Source organism: Delphinapterus leucas, chromosome 20, assembly GCF_059928025.1.
Source record: "Delphinapterus leucas isolate spDelLeu-1000000601 "Yukka" chromosome 20, BTC_Dleu_Yukka2, whole genome shotgun sequence".
NCBI classification, from domain to species: Eukaryota; Metazoa; Chordata; class Mammalia; order Artiodactyla; family Monodontidae; genus Delphinapterus; species Delphinapterus leucas.
This window is the reverse complement of record NC_143148.1, coordinates 12,759,661-12,782,856: the sequence shown is the minus strand read 5'-3', so window position 1 is coordinate 12,782,856 and position 23,196 is coordinate 12,759,661. Positions and strand designations below refer to the sequence as shown.

Genomic DNA, 23,196 nt, shown 5'->3' with positions numbered 1-23,196 from the left:
TCAGGGGCTTCCTCTCAGCCGCAGCTCCACCCCGGGCCAGAGCCCTGGCCCACAGGCCCCACAGCCTGCTCACTCAGTCTCCCGAGCTCCCCCCAGCTCCTCTGCCCCGGGCCACGCCGGGGTGCAGCCCAGACTTCTGTGGCCCAGCCCCTGACCTGGGCGCCACTCCTACCCCCAGCAATCCTCCCCTCCACATGCAGCCGAGGCGGGGGTACTTGCTAAAGCCCTGATGCAACCCTTCCCTCCTCTGCCCAAGACCCTTCCATGGCTCCCCGTGCAACACATCCGTACTCCTCCAGTGGCCCCCAATATCCTCCTGCTCTGGTCCTGATGCCCTCGCCCATCCCCCATCTATTCTGACCTCTGCAATGCTCCCATTTCTGGGAGTCCCGTATGCCACTCCTTCTGCCAAGAGCAAGTCTCCTTCTCCAGGAAGCCCTCCCTGACTCACAGGCCAAGTCAGGCATTTCCTCTGCGCTTCTCCAGACCCTGTACTTCTAATACCACAGGCCTGATCACTCTGGGCTGTCACCCCACGTGGACTCTGAGCTCCCTGAGGGCAGGACCCAGGGCTGTCTCGTCACGGCTGTGTCTCCAGCACCGGGCAGGTGAGAGTAAGAACTCAAACAGCTACAGAATCACTGAACCCATCCAGCCCCAAAGACCTGAGCAACTTGGGAAACAACTATGGGCACTGATGACTCCTCAAGTGTCTCCTGCCCGGACCTCTCCCCCGAGTGCTGCGGCCAATGGCTCCTGGTGACCCTCACCAGGTCCACCGGTGGGCCAACGGCGAAAGCCCTGGCGAACATACTGCAGGGTAAAATGCCCAGACACGGAGGGGGACCTGTGAGCTTCCTCCTGGAGAACTGGGCCAAGAGCAGACCCCACCCCTCCACCGCCCAGCCAGGCCCACGGGGAGAGGGGGCCTCAGACACTCACAGCGGTCCGGGGGTGTGATTGTGATGGACTGGGCGGTGAACTCGTCGTCAAAGTACCTTGTGTCAACCTCAGATGTGACCTGAGGTTTGAAGGGTGGCAGGAGCTGTGGAGGAGACGAGTCCAGGCTCAGGTCCCTGAGAAGTGGAGGCCTCAGCCAAGGTCACCCAGGAGCGGCCGGGCTCCCGCGGGGAGCAGGCAGGCAGTGGGCTCACCTTCTTCTGCACCACGTCCTGCCAGTTGATACTGAGGAAGAACCTGTGCTCCATGACCTCCGTGGCATCACTGGGCCCCCCGCCGAGCCTGGGCAGAGACGGCCATCAGCACCCGCCTCCCGGGGCAGCCGGGGCCTGGGAGACGGGCTTTCGGTGCAGGCCCTGAACAACCTTTAATGATTCTGTCCCGCCACAGACCACCACCTCACAGAGGAGGGAGCTCCTGTGCCCAGGGTCACATCCTGCGAGCTGAGAGGGTGGGCTTGGCAGACGGCCGCTTCACATCCTGGCTCTGCCACCCTAGGCTGGGTACAGGGCCACCCTGTTCCTCAGTGTCGCCATGAAACAAGGCAGGGAGGCCAGAGGGCTAAGCACAGGCCTAGCCAAGGGAGTGCTCCCTAAGTGCCAGCTGTGGGGACGATCAACACACACCAAGCACCCCACGGGCGACTGCACCTGTGGGCGCTGCCCCCTCCAGGCCGAGGGAAGTGGCAGCAGGTGACACTGGGCTGGGCAGGGCAGACGCCAGCCCTCACCTCTGCTTGGGGTCCTTCTTAAGCAGCCCAGCAAGCAGGGACTTGGCCTCAGGGCTGAGCGTGCGCGGGAAGCGGATCTCCTCCATGAGGATGAGCTCGAAGAGGCGCTCGTGGTCCTGGTTGTAGAAGGGCAGGCGGCCGCACATCATCTCGTACATGACCACGCCCAGCCCCCACCAGTCCACCGCCCGGCCGTAGTCGTTGTCCTCCAGCACCTGAGCAAGGGGGGGCGATGAGGGGCCAGGCCCACATCCCCCGGGGCCAAGGCGCTGAGAGGGGCCCGAGGGGGCACGGCCCTGCCCGGGGCTGGGAGGGCCACCTAAGGAATTGGAGCCCTGCCCTCAGAGGGTCTGGGCGGGGGAAACACGCAGGGCTGAGGGCCCCCTCCTCCCTTGGCCTCACACGCCCCTGGGCCCTCCAGCCCCAGACACCTCGGGCGCCAGGTATTCAGGGGTCCCACAGAAGGTTTTCATGGTGGCCCCATCACTGACGCCCTCTTTGCACAGGCCGAAGTCAGTGATCTTGATGTGGCCATCTTTGTCCAGCATGAGGTTTTCCAGCTGTAGGAAAAGCCAGTGAGTCAGGGACACAACGTACCTCAGGGTTTCCTGCCACCCCTGAAACCCCACACACCCCTGCCCTTCCCTGGAGGAGGCTGTAGCCTGGGGTAGTGGCAGCTGTGCCAGGGGCTCCAGGGGGGACCAGAGGTCACACCCCAGCAGAGGGTTAGGCCCTCCGAGGCTCAGGGAAAGGCCAGACCCGACACCTCCCCAGCGCCCCCTGCCCCCAGGGAGCTGGTAAAAAGCGGGGCAGGGAGAGACAGGAGCCAGGTCCTGCCCAAACTGCTTCCCCGACTGCGGGCTGCGGCTGTCACACTTTGGACGTAAGGAACACTTTCTTTCTCCTCTTTTTTCCTAAACTTAACACAAATGGGCACTTTAGTGGGCCTCTGTGTAACCTCCGCCAGGTCAATAAAGACCACCACCTGCCCCTTAGGAGCCCCACGTGCCCCTTCCCTGTTATTAGCCACCACCTCCTCCAACACAGAAAGAACTTTACTTCTCTGCTTTTTAACATTTTTTCCACCTATATATACACACTGTAAACGATGCAGATTCGCCTCATCTGTCCTGGCTTTCCCCTCAGCCTTAGCCCGTGAGACCGGCCCAGGCTATCGTGTGTGGCTGTAGTTTGTCCTCTTGAACTGCTGTGCAGAGTTCCACTGTGTGGATACACCTTCATGTCTTTTACCCACTTTCCGACAACGGACACTTGGGTTGCTTCCAGTTTGGGGTCAGTGTACGCAGTGCCGCTAGGAGCTTGTGCGTCCACATTGAGATAGACACAGGCACCTGTTCCCGCACATGCTCCTAGGGCAGAATGACTGTCTCACAGGGGACACGTGTGTCTGGCGTTGGTGGGCTCAGCCGGGCCATCTCCTAAAGCGCTTGGGCCAACTGACACCCTCTGGCTGCACAGCAGGAAGCCTGGAAGGGCCCCACGCAGGGCCAACTGCTGTGGAACCACCCACCTTGGGCCTGGGTGGGAGGCTCAGCTCCGAGAAGGACAAGACAGACAGACCCTCCATGGAAGGGGAAGCTCAGCAGACGGGCAGAAGGCCTGTGCACGGCCTGCCCAGCCAGGAGGCGACGGCACGCTCACCTTGATGTCACGGTACACCACGTCCCGCGAGTGCAGGTACTCCAGGGCTGAGACGATCTCCGCACCATAAAAGCGGGCCCGCTCCTCCGTGAAGACGCGTTCCCGGGACAGGTGGAAGAACAGCTGCCAGCAGAGGAGGCAGGGGAGGTGAGACCCCGGTCCAGAGGAGGGGAGGAGGGGACCGTGTGCGGCCCCGGCACCCAGCCCACTGATGAGGTGACACCTGCCCCACGAACCGGCAAGTGACGGCAAGAAAGCCCAAGTGAGGGGCGGTGAGTAGAGAAGAACTCACGTGAGCCAAAAAAAAGAAAAGAAAAGAGAAAGAAAAAAAGAGCAAGGGATAAAGAGCAAAGGATAGACACCAGGCGCTGAGTGGAGAGTGAGGGGGGTGGCAGGAGGGGGCAGGCGAACGAGGAGCGACAGCCAGCAAGCAGAGGACCACGACTCAGGAGCAAGTGACAAGCTGTGAGACCAAATGGGAGAGATGAAGCCAGTGAGTGACACCTGCGTGGAGAGAAGGGTGTGAGGGGCGAGGAGTGGGTGACGGTGAGCAACAGCAAGTGGCTGAGCGCTCTCATCAGGAGGCCGCACTGACAGCAGAGGAACGGGGGATCCTGACCCGCAGACGCTTTCTCCGCGCCCTTAAGAACGTCCTTGTAGCGCTGTTGGCCAACCACCCACACAGCCCTCTGCACAGCTTTCTGGACCTCAGTTTGCATCCTGCCTACCAACTCACTAGCTGTGGGAACTTGGACAAGTCACTTAACTGCTCTGAGCCTGTTTTCCCTCCTGCACGACAGAAATGGTGATGCCTGCCTCGAGGGGAGGGGGGCGGATGGAACAAGATGACACCCAGCAAGTCTCCCTCTGCCCCCCACACCCGGAAAGGCAGCCAGGGGGCAGCCGCAGCTCACCTCGCCACCGTTGGCGTACTCCATCACGAAGCACAGGCGGTCGTGGGTCTGGAAGGCGTACTTCAGCGCCTGTGGGGAAGGAAGGCGGCCGGGCTAGGAGGTGGGGAAAGCAGGGCTCTCCGCTCGGCCCTGGGAGGCAGGGGCGCTGCTGATTCTGCACACACACCCCCCGCCTGGCTCAGGCCGTGGGGATCAGGCGGCCAGGTTTCAGATCTCAGCTTCACCTTTTGTGGCGTATGAGTGAGCTCATGCCCTGACAGCAGGGAAAGGGTTACTGTGCTCAACGATCCTGTATTCTGCCTTCAACTAGGCCTCCAAGAGGCACAGCCAGGGGAGAAACTATGTTCTGAGCAACCAGAGCTGTTTCACATCTCTCCTCCTCCCATGCTACAGTCAAATGGGTAAACCTACACACACATCCACATCCACACACACGACGTTTGCTGGCTGGGAGTTGGCAGTGGGAGCCAACCCCCAAAACAGGCTGGACAAGCGATCTGCCAACAAACAAGTAGTTCTCAAACTGCGATCTAAGGAGCCCTACAGAGAGTTCCTAAGAGAACCCTTAGGTGACCCCCTGCTCACAACAACTCTACTGCTCCCTGTCTTCTACGCTGAAGAACCTGGTAAGATTTCATTTGAACAAGTGCTTTGGCTCAGCAGGACACCTGGCCAACAAGTGAGCTAGAGAAACAACCCGTAAGCCATCTTCAACCTGGTCCATTCAACTGATGGCTGCTGGCCTTGATGGAGACTGTAGCCAAAGAGGTGTCTTGTCTGCTCAGCCTAAGTTGATAGGCAGCACAATAATAATACATCTGCTCCTAGGATTACCTCTTAAAACATAAAAAAAATAACGTTCCCACTCCGACCAGCCGGACAAAGTGCCTCTAACCCATAAAGATGGCAGCCATGCTCTCCTGGGGCCATCTTATAACCTGGTATCATCAATCGGCCGAAGGCACCATCTACGAAGAAGCTGCCACCCCTGGTGTCTTGGTTCAGGCTGCCCGGAGAGCCCACAACACCGTGCCCCAGCCATCTGGCCAACACCAAGTTTGTTCTTCATAGTGGCAGGGGTCAGGCTCTTCCCCTGAGCTCTGTCCTAGGGGGCCGGCCTGGAGGCCCCACAGGCAGGCGAGGCCCTGCCTGGGACAAGAGTGCTACTCACAGTGAGGAACGGGTGCCTGGTGTTCTGGAGGACCCGGCTCTCGGTGACCGTGTGGGCGACTTCATCCTGCAGACAGAGGCTGGGTGAGGGGCTGGAGGGTCCCACCACGTCAGCCACCCCCCCCCACCCCCGCCCAACTTGAGAGATGGGAGAGCAACATCTTGGTGATATCCAATTCCATTCCTAGTCAATACACAGACAGAATGGCAGGAGCAGAATGCTACCATTCACGAGCCCTGATGAAATAGCACACCCAGGCAAGCACACTCCGTGGCTCGCTCTCAAAACCATAAGGCGAGAAGCTGACGGTGACTTCACAAGGGAGGATCAGGCTGTCACCACCTGAACCCACGGGCCAATTCTGACATCCTGGGGGGGGGGGGGCGAGCAGACATTTTGAGACCCCCAAGGTGATGCCACAGGCCACGGGAATCACCACCTATAAGTGTTCTTGAAGGACCTGGATCTAAGCAGGGCGCTAGGCTGTGAGCCGTGGTTCTCCACGTGTGGTCCCCACACTGGCATCAGCGCCGCCTGGGAACTTGGAAAAATGCAAATTATTGGGCCCCTCCTCAGACCCGTGACTCAGAAGCTTAGGGTGCGGGCCCAGCACAGCGTCACAGGCCCTCTCCTCCCAGGACTCTAACATGGGCTTGAGTTTGGTATCTGAGTGCACGGCAATAGCCCAGAGAGCTGCAGTGCCCAGAGAGCTGCAGTGCCCAGACACTGGCTCTCCAAGGGGCAAGTCTGTCTCCAGGGGGTAATGTAATAACATCGGTAGTAATGTCAAAGAACATTTTTGACTGTCACAACTCGGGGGTGGAGGGGTGCCCTGGTAGAGGCCAGGGGTGCTGCTACATGTCCCACATGCACAAGACTGCCCCACAGCAGAGAATGGTCTGGTCCAGTGTCAGTGCTGAGGCTGAGAGACCCTGCCGTGGGCCGATGACGCCAGGGGTTGTTAATTCTGTTGGATATGATCACAGTACCGTGATTACAGTCTGTAAAATCACCAACTGTCAAAAATACACATCTAAGTAGGCGTGGCCGAAGATCTGTGACGTCTAGGACATGCCTTAGAGTACTGCAGAACAACAAACGAGCAGGGCAGAGGTAATGAAACAAGACTAGCCAAACGTTGGTTAATGTTGACGCTGATGACTGCTAAATCCGAGTCCATTATATTTATTTTTCTTTAAAAAATGTTATGTACATTAGGAATTTCCTATTTTAAAAACTTTAAATAAGGAAAAAAAGGAACAGAACTCCATTCCTGGCCCAGCCTCCTCCTGAGACACCCTGAGCCAGGCCCCACCCTTGTGGCCTCCCCACAGGCCCTCTGCCGCCACAGAGGCTTCCTTCAGGCCTGACAGCACCTGCTGGGTGAGACCCCAGTCACACTCCCCCCACCTTCCTTCCTGGTGCCCAGAGGGTGGGGGACTCAGCAGGCAGGGCCCCACTCTCTGGGCCTCAGGCTCCCCTTCTCTGGGGACTCACGGGTTGGGGGACACAGCAGCAGACCCGGGAAGCGGCCCGCCCAGTGCGTGCTCCTGACCGCCGTCAGGCTCCGAACTGTGTCCCCCACAGCGGCCAGCCCTCAGCAGCCCTGGGAGGGCCCACCTTAGCGATGATAACCTCCTTCCGCAAGATCTTCATGGCGTAGTAGCGGCCACTGGCCTTCTCCCGCACCAGGATGACTTTGCCAAAGGTGCCCTTGCCCAGGAGCTTGAGATAGTCGAAGTCATTCATGGTCTGCCCGGGATGGGGAGAGAGTCGGACAGTCAGTGTTTGGCACGTGGCCCATGGGAAGAAATTTTAACAAAGAAAAGAGAAAAATCAAAGGACACTGTTGCCAAAATGCTCAGGCAGGAGCAGGAAGGGAGGCTCCGGGCAGCAACTGTTTGTTCTGAAGTGGCCTTCAGACCAAGGCTCTCCCGCCATTCGGCTCTCCCAGGGACGGGGGCCCTGGGAGGCTGAGCCTAGGGTTCTGACGTGGGGGTAGACGGGTCTTCACAACCCCCCGGGATAAGGCTGCCCCTCACCCTGTGGGCCGAGAGCAGTACCGGGGCATCTACAACCTGAAATCACCCAGTCTACAGGGCAGTCATGAAGTGTCCTGGCTGGGCCCGTGCTCTCGGTATGGAAATCAAGGGCGGCAGGGCCAGGGTTGAGAGGGAAAGGGGTGCTCACAGACTGGCAGGCCCCAACCGCTGGCCACCTGCCTTCCCAGCACTTACCACCTTGGCCCGCGCCTTGCTAACTGCCACTTCCATCTCCTCGGCTGCAGAAGAGTCGCTGGGGGAGCCACACTTGTAGTCCATGGGGTCCTCACCTGGGCCCCGCTGCTTGAGGCTGTTGGCAACCATTTGGATGGCCTGCATCCACTCCTCCCTGTGTGGGGACACATCCAGGGAGCTAAGAGTCCTGGGGCGCCTGTGCCTCGGGGCAGGAAAGGCCGAGCCCCATATGCCCCACGATGGACGAGCAAATGGTCAAACACCTTCGGGCATTTTGTTGAGATGTGTCTGACCTAGTGGAGCTGGAGGGACCAGACTGAAATTTGACAGACCCTCTGGCTGTGGTGGGTGGGAGAGGGCAATAGCAGAATAAGGACAGAGACCATCTGAGTCCCAGAAGGGGCCTGACCTGAGGGCCACTTGAAGTCAGGAAGTAATTACATGACTAGAGGGGAGATTGCCTTTCTTCACAGCCCCCTAAAAATAAGCCGCCACCCTGAACCCTGAATGAGAGACAGTGCTCCTCTGAGCCCCTCAGAACGAATGACAAGCTCACGTGTGCAAGTGACCAGTGTTCTGCAAAAGAGAATCAAGAGCAGAAAGAGGCATTCATTAGCCAAAAAAGCTGCAGATCCTACAAAGCAAGAGGTGACCGACATGACTCCCTGGAGGTGCCTGTCTGCTGGGAGGATGGTCAGGGACCATCCTGGTGGGGCAGGGACCGGGGAGAGAAGGTGGCGGACACGAAGCAGGTCCCAGCAGAAGGCAGACGGGTTTAAGAACAATACACTAGTTCTGTCACTCATGATTTAGAACTTGCTGGGAAATAATTTTCTTTTGATACTTGCAAAAGTTCTTTCTGTAGAGAGGGAAAATGCATCTAGGAGAAAAAAGTAAAAAAGACCACACACCAAAAAGAAAAAAATATGAAGCTGAACGATACTAAATTGTCCACACCTCTCCATCATTTGGGACCCACCACACAATTTTAGGTGGCTGAGCCCAGTATCTGTTGAACCCCCCATGGATTTTGCTTAGGTCTATAAAAGCCACGTGAACCGTTCTGGCTGAGCTCCGTGCCTCGCTGAGCAAAGCAGCCACCCGGCCGACGGGCCCCAGCTCACACCTAGAAGCTCTGCCCGTCCCAGTGGCCTCACATGAGACCGCGTCTCCTAAGACAGACGCATGTGTACCATGAGCGCAGACATCAGGCGCTGGCACACCAGCCTCCCCCAGCCCGAGCAGAGGCCGGGGATTTGGTCTGTTCATACATGGCGTGAGCCAGCACCCCGGCAGGTACTCGGTAAGCATCTGGGGAGTGACTGGCAACCCAAACCCCGAGTGGCCCCAAGCCCAGCGCACACCCAGGCAGAGCAGCGCGAGCCTCTTCCCTCCTTGACCCACTGCCTCAGGTTGGCATTTCTCAACGCGTTTTACCCATGCCCTCTTTGGAACAAATAACAGTACAAATCCCTATCCCTACATTAATATTCCTGTTTTTCAAAAAAATAGGGGTAGGGGGAACATATCCCGTGATAGGCTTTATCCGATCATAACTGTCCTCTTAGAAATTTTAAAATGTTGACTTTGGGTATATGACTGTGGACTGAAAAAAAAAAAAAAATCACCGATCTCCTAAGACGTGCTGAATATACTAAAAGGAAAAAAATACATATATACCTCACATATACAGATCTCGAGGGACTGTCACATAAAAAAAGCAACTTGCAGACCAAGATATGTAGTGTGCTATCATCTTTGTAAGGGAGAACGCAGTCCATCAACAGGAGCCTGAACGAACGAGAGATTGGAGCTTCCACACCACAGGAGGGAGCACGGTAGGCAGCTCTGTGGGGCCTCTCTGGGCAGCAGAGCTGGTGCTCAGAGCTGGGGCTCAAACAGCAACTCTGCCACCTGGGCAAGCCCAGGCCTCCCAGCTCGCCCCCTCCTTGGTACACTGGGGGGCACTGAGACGCTAGTGAGCTGCTGTGTGCAAAGCCTGCACCCAGAGAAAGTGCTTGACTCAAGGATGGGGCTAAAGACACTGGTGAGACCTGGACCCAACCCATCTGGAGCCAGAACCCACGGAGATGCAGGAGGCTGGTCGGGGGTAACTCTCCCACTGCCCGACAAGCCCCCGATCCTGTTCCAACTGGACCGAGGTGGCAAGGTTGCAGCACTCAGAATTGCAGAGAAAAAGCAAGGGCCTCCGTCCAGGATACTCCCCAAGGGTTTGCAACATGGTGTCTGGGGCAGAGGGGAGCTCCTACCCAGGGCCAGGGCTGACGTGCCTTCCAACCCTCAAAGGAGAGCCCCCAGGGGAAAGAGCCTCCTGCCCCGAGGGACACGCAGAGAAAAATAACGCACACCACCGCATTCCATGCTCCTCAAGAGGGCTGGAGGGGGAGGGGCCGTGCTTCTGATGAGAAAATTGAGGCGCTTGGAGATGGAGTCACCTGCGGAGAGGTCACGAGGCTAGGAAGCAGCGGAGTTGAGCCCCATGCCTGGGCTCCCCCCGGCCCCGGCACCACGCTGCCCGCCCTGATGAGCTGCAGCTTCCTCCCAGACCAGGCCCACCAGGCCCCGGAGGAGCAAGCAGGGCAAACTCGCGGGAAGGCTCAGGGAATAAGGGCCACCGTGCCGAGGAGCCCAGAAGCGGGCGAAGGAAAAGCCGCCTGTCGGGAGTCCTGCCCCTTCCCGGAGGCAACACCGGGCAGGCCACTTGACCTTCCGGGGCCTCAGTGGGCTGACACGTGGAGCGGGGACCAGAGGGTCGTGTGAGGGCGCACACGATACAAAGCGCTCAGGACAGTGCCAGGCACAGAGAATTCACCCAGCCAGCCTGCAAATCCCTCCCGAGTGTCTTCCACGTGCCAGGCCTCGTTCTGGGTGCTGAGGGTGCAGCAGGGAACAAGCCCCACTGGAGCTCCAGGCCTAAGGGAGAAGACAAGTATGTCATGGCTCAAAGGCAGGGGCTGGAGAGGAAGCCCCTTCTCAGAGGGTGGTCAGGGAAGGCCGCTCTGAGGAGGTGGCACGTAAGCCGGGATCTGGAAGACACCCCTGGAACGTGGGACATCCCCAGTGCCAAGAACAGGGACTTAGCTGTGAAATAAATGAAACGGAGGGAAGGAGGCAGGCCTTCGAAGTGCCAAGAGGGAAAAGAATACAGGCAGAGTGACCAGCGTGGCCAAGGGCCCGAGGAGGGAGCCTGGGGTGTCTGTGGAAGGCACAGCAGGTGCCAGCATGGGTGGAGCCAACAGAGAGAGAGGAATGGAACGGATGAGGGCAGGAGGGAGGACAGGCCACACCCGACTCCACGAGCCACTGTGTGAGGGATTTCTGTCTTGATCCTTAACGTCACAGGAAGTCCTGGAAGGGTTTATCGGGGGGTGACAGGGTCTGATTCCGGCTTTAAGTAGGCAGCTGCTGTGTGGGGTACGGACTGGGAGTCGAGACAGGAAGCAAGAGGGGCTATGGTAGTACCGAGGCAAAAGGAGCCAGTGGCACAGGAGACGAAGGAGAAAAAAGGCACCAACAAGTGCGATTCCATGGGGCGCCCAGGCCAGGCGCATCCACGTCCATGTCCTCTTCGTCCCTCACGACAGCCAGGGAACTGAGCCCCACTGCGAAAGTGGCACGGTGGCTGGTCTGACTCCAGACCCTGGGCCCCAGCCCTGGGCTACCCTGCTGAGCAGAACAAACTGCACCCTGGAGGGAAGCTCGGTGAACTGGAGGTGGCCGAGCTGTCCTTAGTGCACAGGCCTGTCCTCGTCACAGCCTCAGAAGTAACAGTTGACTGCTGGTCTAATGGCAGATGGGGACCTCTCTCCCTAACAAGGGCCCTCCTCTGAACCAGAGGGGTGTTCACAGCTGGAGGGCATCTGGGGTCTCCCTCTGTTCAGACACTCTCAGATGGGCTGACTTGGCTGACCCGGCTGACCCAGGTCCAGCCCTGCCTGGTAGGGAAAACCCAGGCCCTTCAGATCTTCTTTCTTTTACTCTGTAACTCTCTGTGCCTCAGCTTCACCATCATTATGCCTCTTCAGCAGGTGAGGAACTCCCTCCTAGAAATGTTGTGAGGATAAATGAGTTAATACATGTAAAGACCTTAGAGTAAGGTCTGGCTCAACAGAGCATTCGTTCTAATTATTCTTTTATTCATTCAACATTTACTGAACACCTAGTTATATTCCCGGCACAAATAAATAAATAGGAAATGTCAGGAATTCCCTGGTGGTCCAGTGGTTAGGACTCCGCGCTTCTACTGCAGGCCCCTGCAGGGCACGGGCTCGATCCCTGGTTGGGGAACTAGGATCCCGCAAGCTGTACTGCATGGCCGAAAAAACAAGAAGAAAAAAAGAAAATGTCACACCAGGTAGGGTAGGTGCTATGAAGAAAAATAAAGCAGGGTAAAGGTAACAGTCATGGAAGGCAGAGCAGGACACTCTGAGAAGGTGGCATTTGAGCAGAGACCTCACAAAGTTAGAAAGAGAACTGTAATGATATCTGGGGAAAGAGGATTCTAAGCAAAGGAAACAGCAAGTGCGAAGGTCCTGAGGTAGGAAGTGTGCTTGGCATGTTTCAGCAACACCATGGAGACCAGGGTGGCTGAAGTTGAGGGAATTGGTGGTAGGAAATGATTCTGGAGAGGAGTCCAGATCACGTAGGACTTTGTAGAGTAGAGCATCAACTTTGGAGTTTACTCCAAGTGGAACTAAAAGCCACTAAGAGTCCTAAACAGAGAAATTACAATATAAGATTTACATTAAAAAGATCACACTAAAGTGATGCACTATTAAGCGTACCTGCCAAGACCAAGGGTCTGCAGACTTCTCCTGGAAAGGGCCAAATAATAAATATTTTAGGCCTTGCAGATCACACAGTCCCTGTCACAGCTTGGTCACTACTCAATTCTGCCACAGGACAGCAAAAGCAGTCATAGACAATTGGTAAATAAACGGGTGTGTTATGTTCCAATAAAACTTTATTTATAAAAATAGGAGGCTAGGGACTTCCCTGGTGGCACAGTGGTTAAGAATCTGCCTGCCAATGCAGGGGACACGGGTTCGAGCCCTGGTCCGGGAAGATCCCACATGCTGTGGAGCAACTAAGCCCGTGTGCCACAACTACTGAGCCTGCGCTCTAAAGCCTGCGAGCCACAACTCCTGAGCCCACGTGCCACAACTACTGAAGCCCGTGCGCCTAGAGCCCATGCTCCACAACAAGAGAAGCCACAGCAATGAGAAGCCAGCACACCGCAACGAAGAGTAGCCCCCACTCACCACAAGTGGAGGAAGCCCGCGCGCAGCAACAAAGACCCAATGCAGCCAAAAATAAATTAATTTAAAAAAAAAAAAAAAAAAAAAAGGAGGCCAGGCAATAGTTTGCCAACCTTGCTTCAGACCTTATTTCTGGTTTACAGGAAATACAGGCACGGAGGAACAAAGAAAACAGTGCCAAAAAGCAAAAATAAGACACATCCAGAGTATGCGACATCCTACAAGACAACTAGTCTGGCTTGTCAAAAAAAAAAAATTAATGTCATGGTCGGGGAAGAAAGACAAAGGCTGAACTAGATTAAAATAGGCCAGAGACAACATGTACCTTGGTTTTTCAAATCTTGGTCTGAAAAACAACATTTTGAGGACAACTGGGGAAATTCAACTACGGCACAGATCTAGAGAGGATGTTAGTAAATACATATTATCAATGATCATCTCAGGCATGATAAGGGCACCAGGATTCTGTAGAAGAAAGTCCTTACTCTTAGGAGATGCCTGCTGATGTATTAAGGAGAAAGGTGTCACAAAGTACGAACAGAAGTTCAAGATACAGCATAAAACACAGCCAGGGGGGCTTCCTAGGTGGCGCAGTGGTTGAGAGTCCACCTGCTGATGCAGGGGACACGGGTTCGTGCCCCGGTCCAGGAAGATCCCACATGCCGCGGAGCGGCTGCGCCCGTGAGCCATGGCCGCTGAGCCTGCGCGTCCGGAGCCTGTGCTCCGCAACGGGAGAGGCCACAACAGTGAGAGGCCCGCGTACCGCAAAAAAAAAAAGCACCACAGCCAGATGAGGCAAACGTGGCAGACGCTGAATTGCTGAACCTAGGTGCAGGGTATCTAGCTGCTCATCTACGACACTGTTCTTTCAACTGTTCTGTCCACCTGAAACAACGAGTTGGGGCAGGGAGTAGGGGAATCGCTCTAGGTGCCCTGGGGAGAGCCGACTGGGGGAGGAAGCGAGCAGGCCGCTGCAGCATCCAGGCAGCCACCGGTCACCAGCGTGGCCCCTGTCGGTCCTCACCCCGCCCCCACCCCTCCCCAGGCTCAGGCCTGCGCAGGGCAGTGAGGACAGCCACGAGCAGAGCAGCCTCCCTCTTCTGGGTTTCTGGCTCACACCTTCCCTGGGGTTAAGGTCAGCAATCTGGGGTTTGGTCTCAGAGCAATCCTATCAGATTTCTTTCTAGTGGCAGTGGCAGGTACGAAGAGGAGGAGGAAGCTGGGGGCTCTCTAGCCCGCACAGTCTTAGTAAAGGGATTCTTCCCCATGCCAAAGAGCATGGTATCTTCCTATAATGGAAACTACAGCAGGTCTCTCGCCTACTAAAACGTTTTGCCAGCTCCCCACTGCTCCTTCTCCAGGCTTGCGAAGTGTGTGCCAGGTACTGCTGAGTCAAGGGCTTCCTGTTTATCATCCCCCTGAATCTTTTAGCAACCCTGTGACAAACCCCAATCGATTCACTGCTTGCCAAGCCCTGTGGGGACCTCCATCTGGAGTCCAGGCGCCAGCTGAGCTTGCCAGCTTCAAGGCCTCCACTTCCCCTCTTCCAAGACCCCTGGCCCTTGATTCTTCAGTGATGCTTAACCCTCTTGTCCCTGGAATGACAAGCTGCCTCGCCTCCAGGCCTTTTCACATGCTGGTCCCTTTTCCTGAAGCCACCTTCTTCTTCCTATCTCCATGGCCAACTCCTACCCATTCCTCAAAACTCAGCCCAACACCTAGACCCTATGCACCTACCGGTCTCAATTTGCTTTTACTGGCAGTCCATGTTTCTGTGCCCAGTTTTCATCTGAGTAACACCTCAGCTGGCCTGCGATGGTCACCCTGTTCCCCATGGTGGGGCAGGTATATTTTTAATCTTGGGAAGCTTTGCAATGACAATTACAGTATAGATTACAGTAATATGTCTTATGATACTGTTCTGTGTATGCTCTAGAAATGCACTGTCCACTAGCCATATGGGGCTATTTAAGATAATTAAATAAAATACAAAATTCCATTTTCAGTCTCATTAGCCACATTTCACATTTCGAATGCTCAACAGGCACATGTGAGCAGTGGCTACCCTCTTGGACACCACAGCTGTTGAACATTTCTATCATGGCAGAGACTTCTCTTGGATGGCACTGTTTTAGGTTTCTCCAGAGGATCAGCTGAATCCTCACCCCACAGACAAGCTAAAGGAATATTTCTCAAAGTGAAGCCAAAGGGACAAAGTGAGGGAAAAATATTTGCCACTCATTACAAAGATCTAAGCTCTCTTATAAAGAGCTTTCAGAAATGAATAAGCAAAAGACCAAGTACCCAAAAGAAAAACAGACAAAGGATATGAACAGACAGTTCAGAAAGGGAAACTCACATGGCCCCTGAACACACGAAAGGACACTCAAACTCACCAAACGTTTGGTAAAAATCCAAGCGTTTGAAAACACAAGGCTGTGAGGACACTCTTAGACATGGCCTAAAAGCAGCATTTCTCAAAATTACAAATGCATGTTCCCCTGTGACCCAGCAATCCCACATCTAAGAATTCATCTTACAGATTTAACTATAAGTATGTCGAACAAGATAAGCACAAGGTACTGCTTATCTAATTATTGCTTATCTAATTATAATTATCTCATTATTCTAATGAGCCCAAAAGGCTGAAGCAACCCCAGTCACCATGAATAAAGAGCTGCTAAACAAACTCGGGGACACAGACGTGCAGCTGTTAAAAAAAAAATGCAGCAGCAGCAACTCTATATATACTGAAGTGGAGAGAGTCCCCAACATACATTAAATAAAAAGCAAGTTCAGAACCGTTTGGGTACAATGCCACCTTTTGTGTAAAAAGAAAAAACAAGGGGAGCAGGGCACCGGAGTCCTATCTGAGTGAGCTTGTCTGCGTTCACGGTGAGGAAGCTCTTGCAGGATACATAAGAACAGCGGTTAACTTGCGGGTCAGGGATGGTGGGGTGTTACGGGGCTGCAGTGAGAGCGAAGCTTTCGCTAGACACCTCCTTCTGCTGTTTGATTTCTTAACTAGGTGAATCTGTATCTCTTCTGATTATTAAATTGATCTTTTAAAGAACTGAGTTTCTAGACCACCTGCCTCGAAATTAATGGAGATGCTCATTAAAAATGCAGCTCCCTGACCCTCTGCAGATCTCTAGACAATCAGAGGCCCCGAAGTGGCCCAGAGCGCCTCACTGTTAACAAGCCCCCCCACGATTCCAATGCAGCCCCCAGTCTGAGGACACGGGGCGGTGTGGACGGGAGTCTGTGGGCTGAGAAGCCCTGCACGTCCTAGCTGGCAAAAGGGCTGAGATGGGAAACTCCTAAGGAGGGGCTCAGGGCAATCTATCCATCTGCACCCCTTCTCCTCACACAGAGCCTGGCCGCTCTCAAAGGGCCGCCACACAGAGGCCCAGACTTGCCTCTCATCCGGAGAGTCTACATGGAAGGTCCTCTCGATGACTGTGGTCCACTGCAGGCAGCGTATGACGAAGGTGTTGGGCCGCGGTCTCTCGGTCTTCATCAGCTGGCATTCTGCAGAAGAGGGATGTGAGCAGGGAGGGTAAAGGGACAGCCCTGCCAGTCTGCACCCCACATTCCCCAAGTCACCTCCTGTGTGCCAGCCCCATGACACTTTAGTGACCGAGACAGCCCTGGCCTTGCCCCACAGGGCTCAAGGTCCAGTGTGCGTATGTGGAAGGGAGACAGCCCTTCCAGTGATGGCTCAGTGGTCAGGGCGGTGACCAGGGTGGGGAGCCTAAGAGGCAGCCAACCCAGCCCAGGGGCTCAGGAGGCTTTCCCTGAGGAAGGGGCATCTCTGCACTGAGCTCTGAAGGCAGAAGGGTGCGTCGTATACAGAAGCCTAGAGGTGAGAGAGGGCCCAGCTTACTTAGGGAAGAGCAAATTCCGTGTGAGGCGGGGAGAAGTGAGAGACAGGCTGGAGAGGTGAGCAGAGGCCAGCCTGCGGGGCTCAGGGGGCATGGCGAGGAATCTGGACTTTGTCTTGAGGGCAGCAGGCAGCCATGGAAGGCTTTAAATAGGGAAGGGACATGAACAGATTTAGACGGATCCCTCTGGCTGCCGTGCAGAGGGTGAGAGAGAATGGAGGCCGGGAGCCCAGGAGGCTGGGGCTACACCGGAGTGTGGCAGGGGAGGGGAGGGAAAGACAGGTAGATGGGCCACAGAGGAGGTACAGAGAGGCATCTGGGATGACACCCTGGCCTCTGGCCTGAGGATGAGGGGGCAACAGGGCCCTCCCAGAGAAGGAGATGGGGAGCAGAAGGTTGGGGAGGGAGAGGAGACCCAAAGGCCAGTTTGGGACACGTTGGGTATCCCACGGTGGGCATCCCAGGGGGAAACATGCAGGAAGCTCCTTGGCGCAGGTGGGGAGAGTTCAGGAGGGGAGCCAGGGCTGGGGACAGCCACGTGGGGGTCACGAGCACACAGGAAAGCCACCAGGACAAGGCTTTAAGCAGGACAGAGAGGGGCGTGGGGGCTGGATTGCAGAGCGACCAGGTGGGGTGGCCTCGAGAGGCGAGGCTGGGGAAGAGGCTAGAGCAGGGAGCTAGTGGGGAGGGGACAGTGGTCTGGGCTACGAGGTGGCGGTGGAGCTATCTTTGAAATGTTCTAAGGAAGTGGGACAAGGATGTGGTGACCAATCAGGTCAGCGGGGAAGGAAGGTGGCAGCGGGCTGAGGGCAGGTTCTGTGAGGCCCAGGCAAGGGCTTTGCACCGGCCAAGCTTTCACTGGTCAGTGTCTGGCAGGAAGGCACCACTTCGGGTACCACAGAGGGGACAGAAGGCCGGAAAATGCCCGAGCTTCTCTCTGCTTCCCGCTCTCCACTGCTGACCAATACACCCCCCAGGCCCAGTAACACAGCGGTGGAGCAGGGAAAGGGTGCGAAATAGATCTGAGGGCAAAGAGGCCCCAGACAGGCCCATAGCCCAAGAATGATCAAGCCCCACGTGTCCCCAACACCTGCCAGCCGTTCTCTGAGCCCCTGAGACGCACCTGCAACAGAGAAGTTGTTTAAGGGGGGCAGGGTCTGGTCGGGGGCCTCGGGCCGCTCCTTATATCCAATGAAGGAGCCGTCGCTCTTCAGCAGGAAGTACCGGGGCCGCCAGGTCTTGATGTATTCACCTGTACGAAGGCAGGGCGGGAGGGAGAGAGGTCAGGGCAGCCAGCCCAGGGTGGCAGTGCCTCACAAGGGGCACCACACTGGGAGGAGGATGGACAAAAGGGTGGGCAGGAGGGTGCTTCTCCTGGAGAAACCCTCGAGGTGGCCCCTGCTAGTGCAGGCTGGGCACTGGGCTGGGCCCAGTGATCCAGAGGTCATGCCTGGCAGGAAGGCGCCTGCCGCAGCGCCTCAGGGCACCAGCTGCCTCAGCGTGTGTCCAGCAGTGAGCCATCCTTGCCAGCACGTGGCCCAGTCCCAGGGGAGGCCCAGGCTTCCAAACACACATGCCCTGTGGCCCTGTAAGGCCAAATCCCATGAGCGGGTATTCACCAATACAGCTGTGCAGGTGGATCAAATGTCAAAACACTGTGCCAGGCGGGGTATAACTGTTGCTGTGCCCTCCAAATGCTCCTTGACCCCTTCCATTTTTTCTAACCATGAATATCCAGGCACCCTGTACACACACACACACAGGTGCACACTATAAGGACCCACTCCTCAGAGGGCTGCTAAGGACTAAAATAAGATGGTGAAACATATATCCACACAAAAAACATAAATGTCCACAGCAACATTATTCATTATAGTAAAGGGTGGAGGGACTTGCCTGGTGGTCCAGTGGTAAAGAATCCACCTTATAATGCAGGGAACGCGGGCTCGATCCCTGGTTGGGGAACTAAGATCCCACAGGCCGCGGGGCAACTAAGCCCACATGCCACAACTACTGAGCTCGAGCGTCTCAACTAGAGAGCCTGCGTGTCGCAAACTACAGAGCCCACGCGCCCTGGAGCCCATGCACCACAACTAGAGAAGAGAAAACCCGCACGCCACAACTAGAGAGAAGCCCAGCACCGCATCGCAAGAGCCCATGTGCTGCAACAAAAGATCCCACATGCCTCAACGAAGATCCGGTGTGCTGCAGTTGCAGCTAAGACCTGATGCAGCCAAAGATAATAAATAAATAAATAAATAATAAATCTTAAAAAACAAAGAGTGGAAACTCAAAAGTTCATCAACTAATGAATGGATAAACAAAACATGACATATCCGTATGATGGAATATTAATATTAGTCATAAGAAAATGAAATATTGGGAATTCCCTGGTGGTCCAGTGGTTAGGACTCTGTACTTCCAGTGCAGGGAGCACGGGTTCGATCCCTGATTGGGGAACTAAGATCCCTCATGTCGTGCAATGCGGCCAAAAGAAAAAAAAAAAAAAAAGGAAATGAAGTATTAATACATGCTACAAGGTTGATGAATCATACCTTATGCTAAGTGAAAGAAGCCTGTCACGAAGGATCACAAATTATATGATTTCATTTACATAAAATGTCCAGAATAGGGAAACTTACAGATATGAAAAGTTGATTAGTGGTTGCCTATGGCTGAGGAGGGGGCGAGTCTGGGGGGAGATTGGAGGGTGATGGCCAAGGGGGAGTCCTTTTTAGGGTAGTGAGAATGTTCTGAAATCGATTGTGGGTGATGGATGCACAGCTCTAAATACCCTAAAAGCCACTGAACTGTACACTTTAAATGGCTGAATTGTATGATATGTAAATTATATCTCAAGTTGCTAAAAAAAAAAATGAGATTTCAAATATAAAGCAAACATAAAGCACCCAGCCTAGCTAGGGCCCAGCACACCAATAAATCAATAAATACTCTTTATCATCAGTCCACTGGGCAAGCAAAGAGTGTGCCAGGCCCTTCACTCACATAGCACATGGAGAGGCAGCATGGCAGGGTGCGCTCCAATAAGTCACCTCACTTCTCTATGTCTTTGTTTCCTCTTATGAGGATATCCATTAATTAATGATAATGATCAGACAGTACTATACAGCGGTACTTTGTGCCTGCCAAGCACTGTCCTAAGTATCTTGTAGGTTTTAACTTGTTAAATTCTTTCAACTGTAGATACTAAATGATTCCATGTATGTAAGGTTCAGAAACTAGCAAAACCCCAAATTCAACAGCACAATAAAAGGACTATATACCATGACCAAGTGGGTTTTATCCCAGGACTGCCAGGGTGGTTCAAATACATGAAAATCAATCAATGCAGTATATATCGTGAAGGGTAAAAAACACAAGGTCATCCAGATTGACACAGAAAAGGCATCTGACAAAATCCAACGGTCTTTCATGATAAAAATACTCAGTAAGCTAGGAAGAGAAGGGAATTTCTTCCACAGGATAAAGGACATCTGTGAAAAACCCACAAGTTAACAACATACTCAATGATGAAAGGATGAAAACTTTCCCCTAAGATCAGGAACGAGACAAAGATGTCCACTTTCACCACTGCTATGAAACACTGTAATGGAAGTTCTAACCAGAGAAAAAGAAAAAGATAAAAAGTATCCAACTTGAAAAGGAATAAGTAAAAGTATCTCATTTGCAGATAACATGATCTTATATACAGAAAATCACAAATAATCCACAAAACAATTACTAGAGCTAACAAATTCAGCCAAAGCAACACACAGAAACAAATTGTTTCTATACACCAGCAATGAATAATCCAAAAAGGAAATTAAGAAATCAATTCCATTTATAACAGCACAAGGAGGCAAAGATTTATACACTAAAAACTACAAACACTGCTGAAAGAAATTAAAGACCTAAATAAATTCAAAGATCCTGTGTTCATGGATTGGAAGACCTGATATTAAGATTACAATACTATCCAAAGCCATCTACAGATTCAACACATTCCCTGTCAAAATTCCAATAGCCTTTTTTGCTGTTGAGGAAGAGTCAACCCTCAAATTTACATGGAATTCAAATTCATGTGGCAAGGGGTTCCAAACAGCCAAAGCAATGTTGAAAAAGAAGAACAGGGCTTCCCTGGTGGCACAGTGGTTGGGAGTCCGCCTGCCAATGCAGGGGACGCGGGTTCATTCGCCAGTCCGGGAGGATCCTGCGTGCCGCGGAGCGGCTGGGCCCGTGAGCCATGGCCACTGAGCCTGTGCGTCCGGAGCCTGTGCTCCGCAACAGGAGAGGCTACAACAGTGAGAGGCCCGCGTATCACACACAAAAAAAAGAAGAACAAAGTAAAAGAACTCATACTTCCTGATTTCAAAACTTACTACAAAGCTACAATAATCAAATCAGTGTGGTATAAAGATAAACATATAGACCAATGGAGTAGAACTGAGAGTCAAAAAATAAACCTACATGCTTATGGGCAACTGATTTTCAACAACAATACCAAGACCATTCCAGGGGGGAAGACCAGTCTCTTCAACAAATGATGCTGGGACAACTGGATACCCACATGCAAAAGAACAGAGTTGGAACCCTATACCATATACCATATAAAAAAATTAACTCAAAGTGGATCTACCTAAATATAAGAGCTAAAACTATAAAACTCTTAGAAAAATACACTGGGGTAAATCTTCCTGACACTGGACTTGGCAACAGATTCTTAGATATGACAACAAAGTTAAAAATAGATCAAGTGGACTCACTGAAATAAAAAACTTTTGTGCAAAGGATGTTATCAAGAAAATAAAAAGATAACCAAACAGAATGGGTGAAAGTATTTGCAAATCATATACCTGATAAGAGTCTAGTATCCAGAATATATAAAGAACTCTTACAACTAAGAAACAAAAACACAGTCTGATTAAAAAATGGGTGAAGGGGGGGGAAGGGTAAGCTGGGATGAAGTGAGAGAGTAGCATTGACATATATACACTATGAAATATATAATAGATAGCTAGTAGGAAGCAGCTGCATAGCACAGGAAGATCAGCTCAGTGCTTTGTGTTCACCTAGAGGGGTGGGATAGGGAGGGTGGGAGGCAGGTGCAAGAGGGAGGGGATATATGTATACATATAGCTGATTCACTTTGTTTTACAGCAGAAACTAACACAACATTGTAAAACGGTTATACTCCAATAAAGATGTTAAAAAAAAAATTAAAGAGCAAAAAAACTTGACAGACTTGATTGTATAAAACTATGAACTATATGCCAAAAATCAGTATTGACACTTTTGAAGAGTTAAAATCTTAAAATACATACATAACATAATCAATACAACAAGATATGAATAGGCATAAAAATAATTTACCCAAATCTTAAAAGAAAAAAAAGGGTGAAGGACTTAAACAGACATCTCACCAAAGATATACAAATGGCCAACAAGCACATAAAAAGATGCTCAACATCATCAGTCATTAGGGAAATGCAAATCAAAACGAGATACCACTTAATACCCACCAGGATGGCTTTTATTTAAACAAAAACAAAAACAAAAAAACTAAAAGAAAAAGAACAGGTGTGGGTGAGGATGTGGAGAAATGGAAACCCTGTGCACTGCTGGTGGGAATGTAAAGTGGTGCAACCCTGTGGAAGCTTGGCACTTCCTCAAAAAGTTAAATACAGAATATACTGTACGTTACACATACAGAATGTATGACCCAGGTTTTATACATTTCTTACCCACATTATCTAACTATATACAATAGATTATAAATAATATAATCTAATAGATATATATGTCCCAGCAATTCCACTCCTAGGTGTATACCCCCCCAAAATTGAAAACAAGTACTCAAATCCTTGTGTACAAATGTTCACAGCAGCACTATTCACAATAGCCAAAAGGCAGAAATACCTTAGATGTCCATCAATAGACATACGGATAAAGAAAATGTGGTATATTCATACAATGGAATATTGTTTGGCTATAGAAGGGAAAGAAGGGGCTTCCCTGGTGGCGCAGTGGTTAAGAATCCGCCTGCCAATGCAGGGGACACGGGTTCGAGCCCTGGTCCAGGAAGATCCCACATGCCATGGAGCAACTAAGCCCATGTGCCACGACTACTGAGCCTGCGCTCTAGAGCCTGCGAGCCACAACTACCGAGACCTCATGCCACAACTACTGAAGCCCGCGTGCCTAGAGCCCGTGCTCCCCAACAAGAGAAGCCACCGCAATGAGAATCCCGCGCACTGCAACAAAGAGTAGCCCCCGCTCACCGCAACTAGAGAAAGCCCGTGAGCAGCAACAAAGACCCAACACAGCCAAAAATAAATAAATAAATTTAAAAAGAAAAAAAA

At 52.9% G+C, this 23,196-nt stretch overlaps 1 protein-coding gene across 3 annotated transcripts in view; it reads right to left on the bottom strand.

Annotated features, from left to right (window-relative positions):
• AKT2 (AKT serine/threonine kinase 2) overlaps nucleotides 1-23,196 on the bottom strand; it is a 51,928-nt gene that overhangs the window by 5,315 nt on the left and 23,417 nt on the right. For all 3 annotated transcript variants that reach the window (XM_089902827.1, XM_089902828.1, XM_089902829.1), the window contains 11 exons: nucleotides 17,961-18,089; nucleotides 16,369-16,484; nucleotides 7,675-7,824; nucleotides 7,058-7,189; nucleotides 5,438-5,503; nucleotides 4,267-4,335; nucleotides 3,353-3,475; nucleotides 2,122-2,250; nucleotides 1,691-1,905; nucleotides 1,155-1,242; nucleotides 943-1,045 (listed from right to left, as the gene is read on the bottom strand). In XM_089902827.1, the coding sequence (XP_089758953.1) occupies nucleotides 943-1,045; nucleotides 1,155-1,242; nucleotides 1,691-1,905; nucleotides 2,122-2,250; nucleotides 3,353-3,475; nucleotides 4,267-4,335; nucleotides 5,438-5,503; nucleotides 7,058-7,189; nucleotides 7,675-7,824; nucleotides 16,369-16,484; nucleotides 17,961-18,089 (1,320 nt within the window). The remainder of the gene's footprint in view (nucleotides 1-942; nucleotides 1,046-1,154; nucleotides 1,243-1,690; nucleotides 1,906-2,121; nucleotides 2,251-3,352; nucleotides 3,476-4,266; nucleotides 4,336-5,437; nucleotides 5,504-7,057; nucleotides 7,190-7,674; nucleotides 7,825-16,368; nucleotides 16,485-17,960; nucleotides 18,090-23,196) is intronic.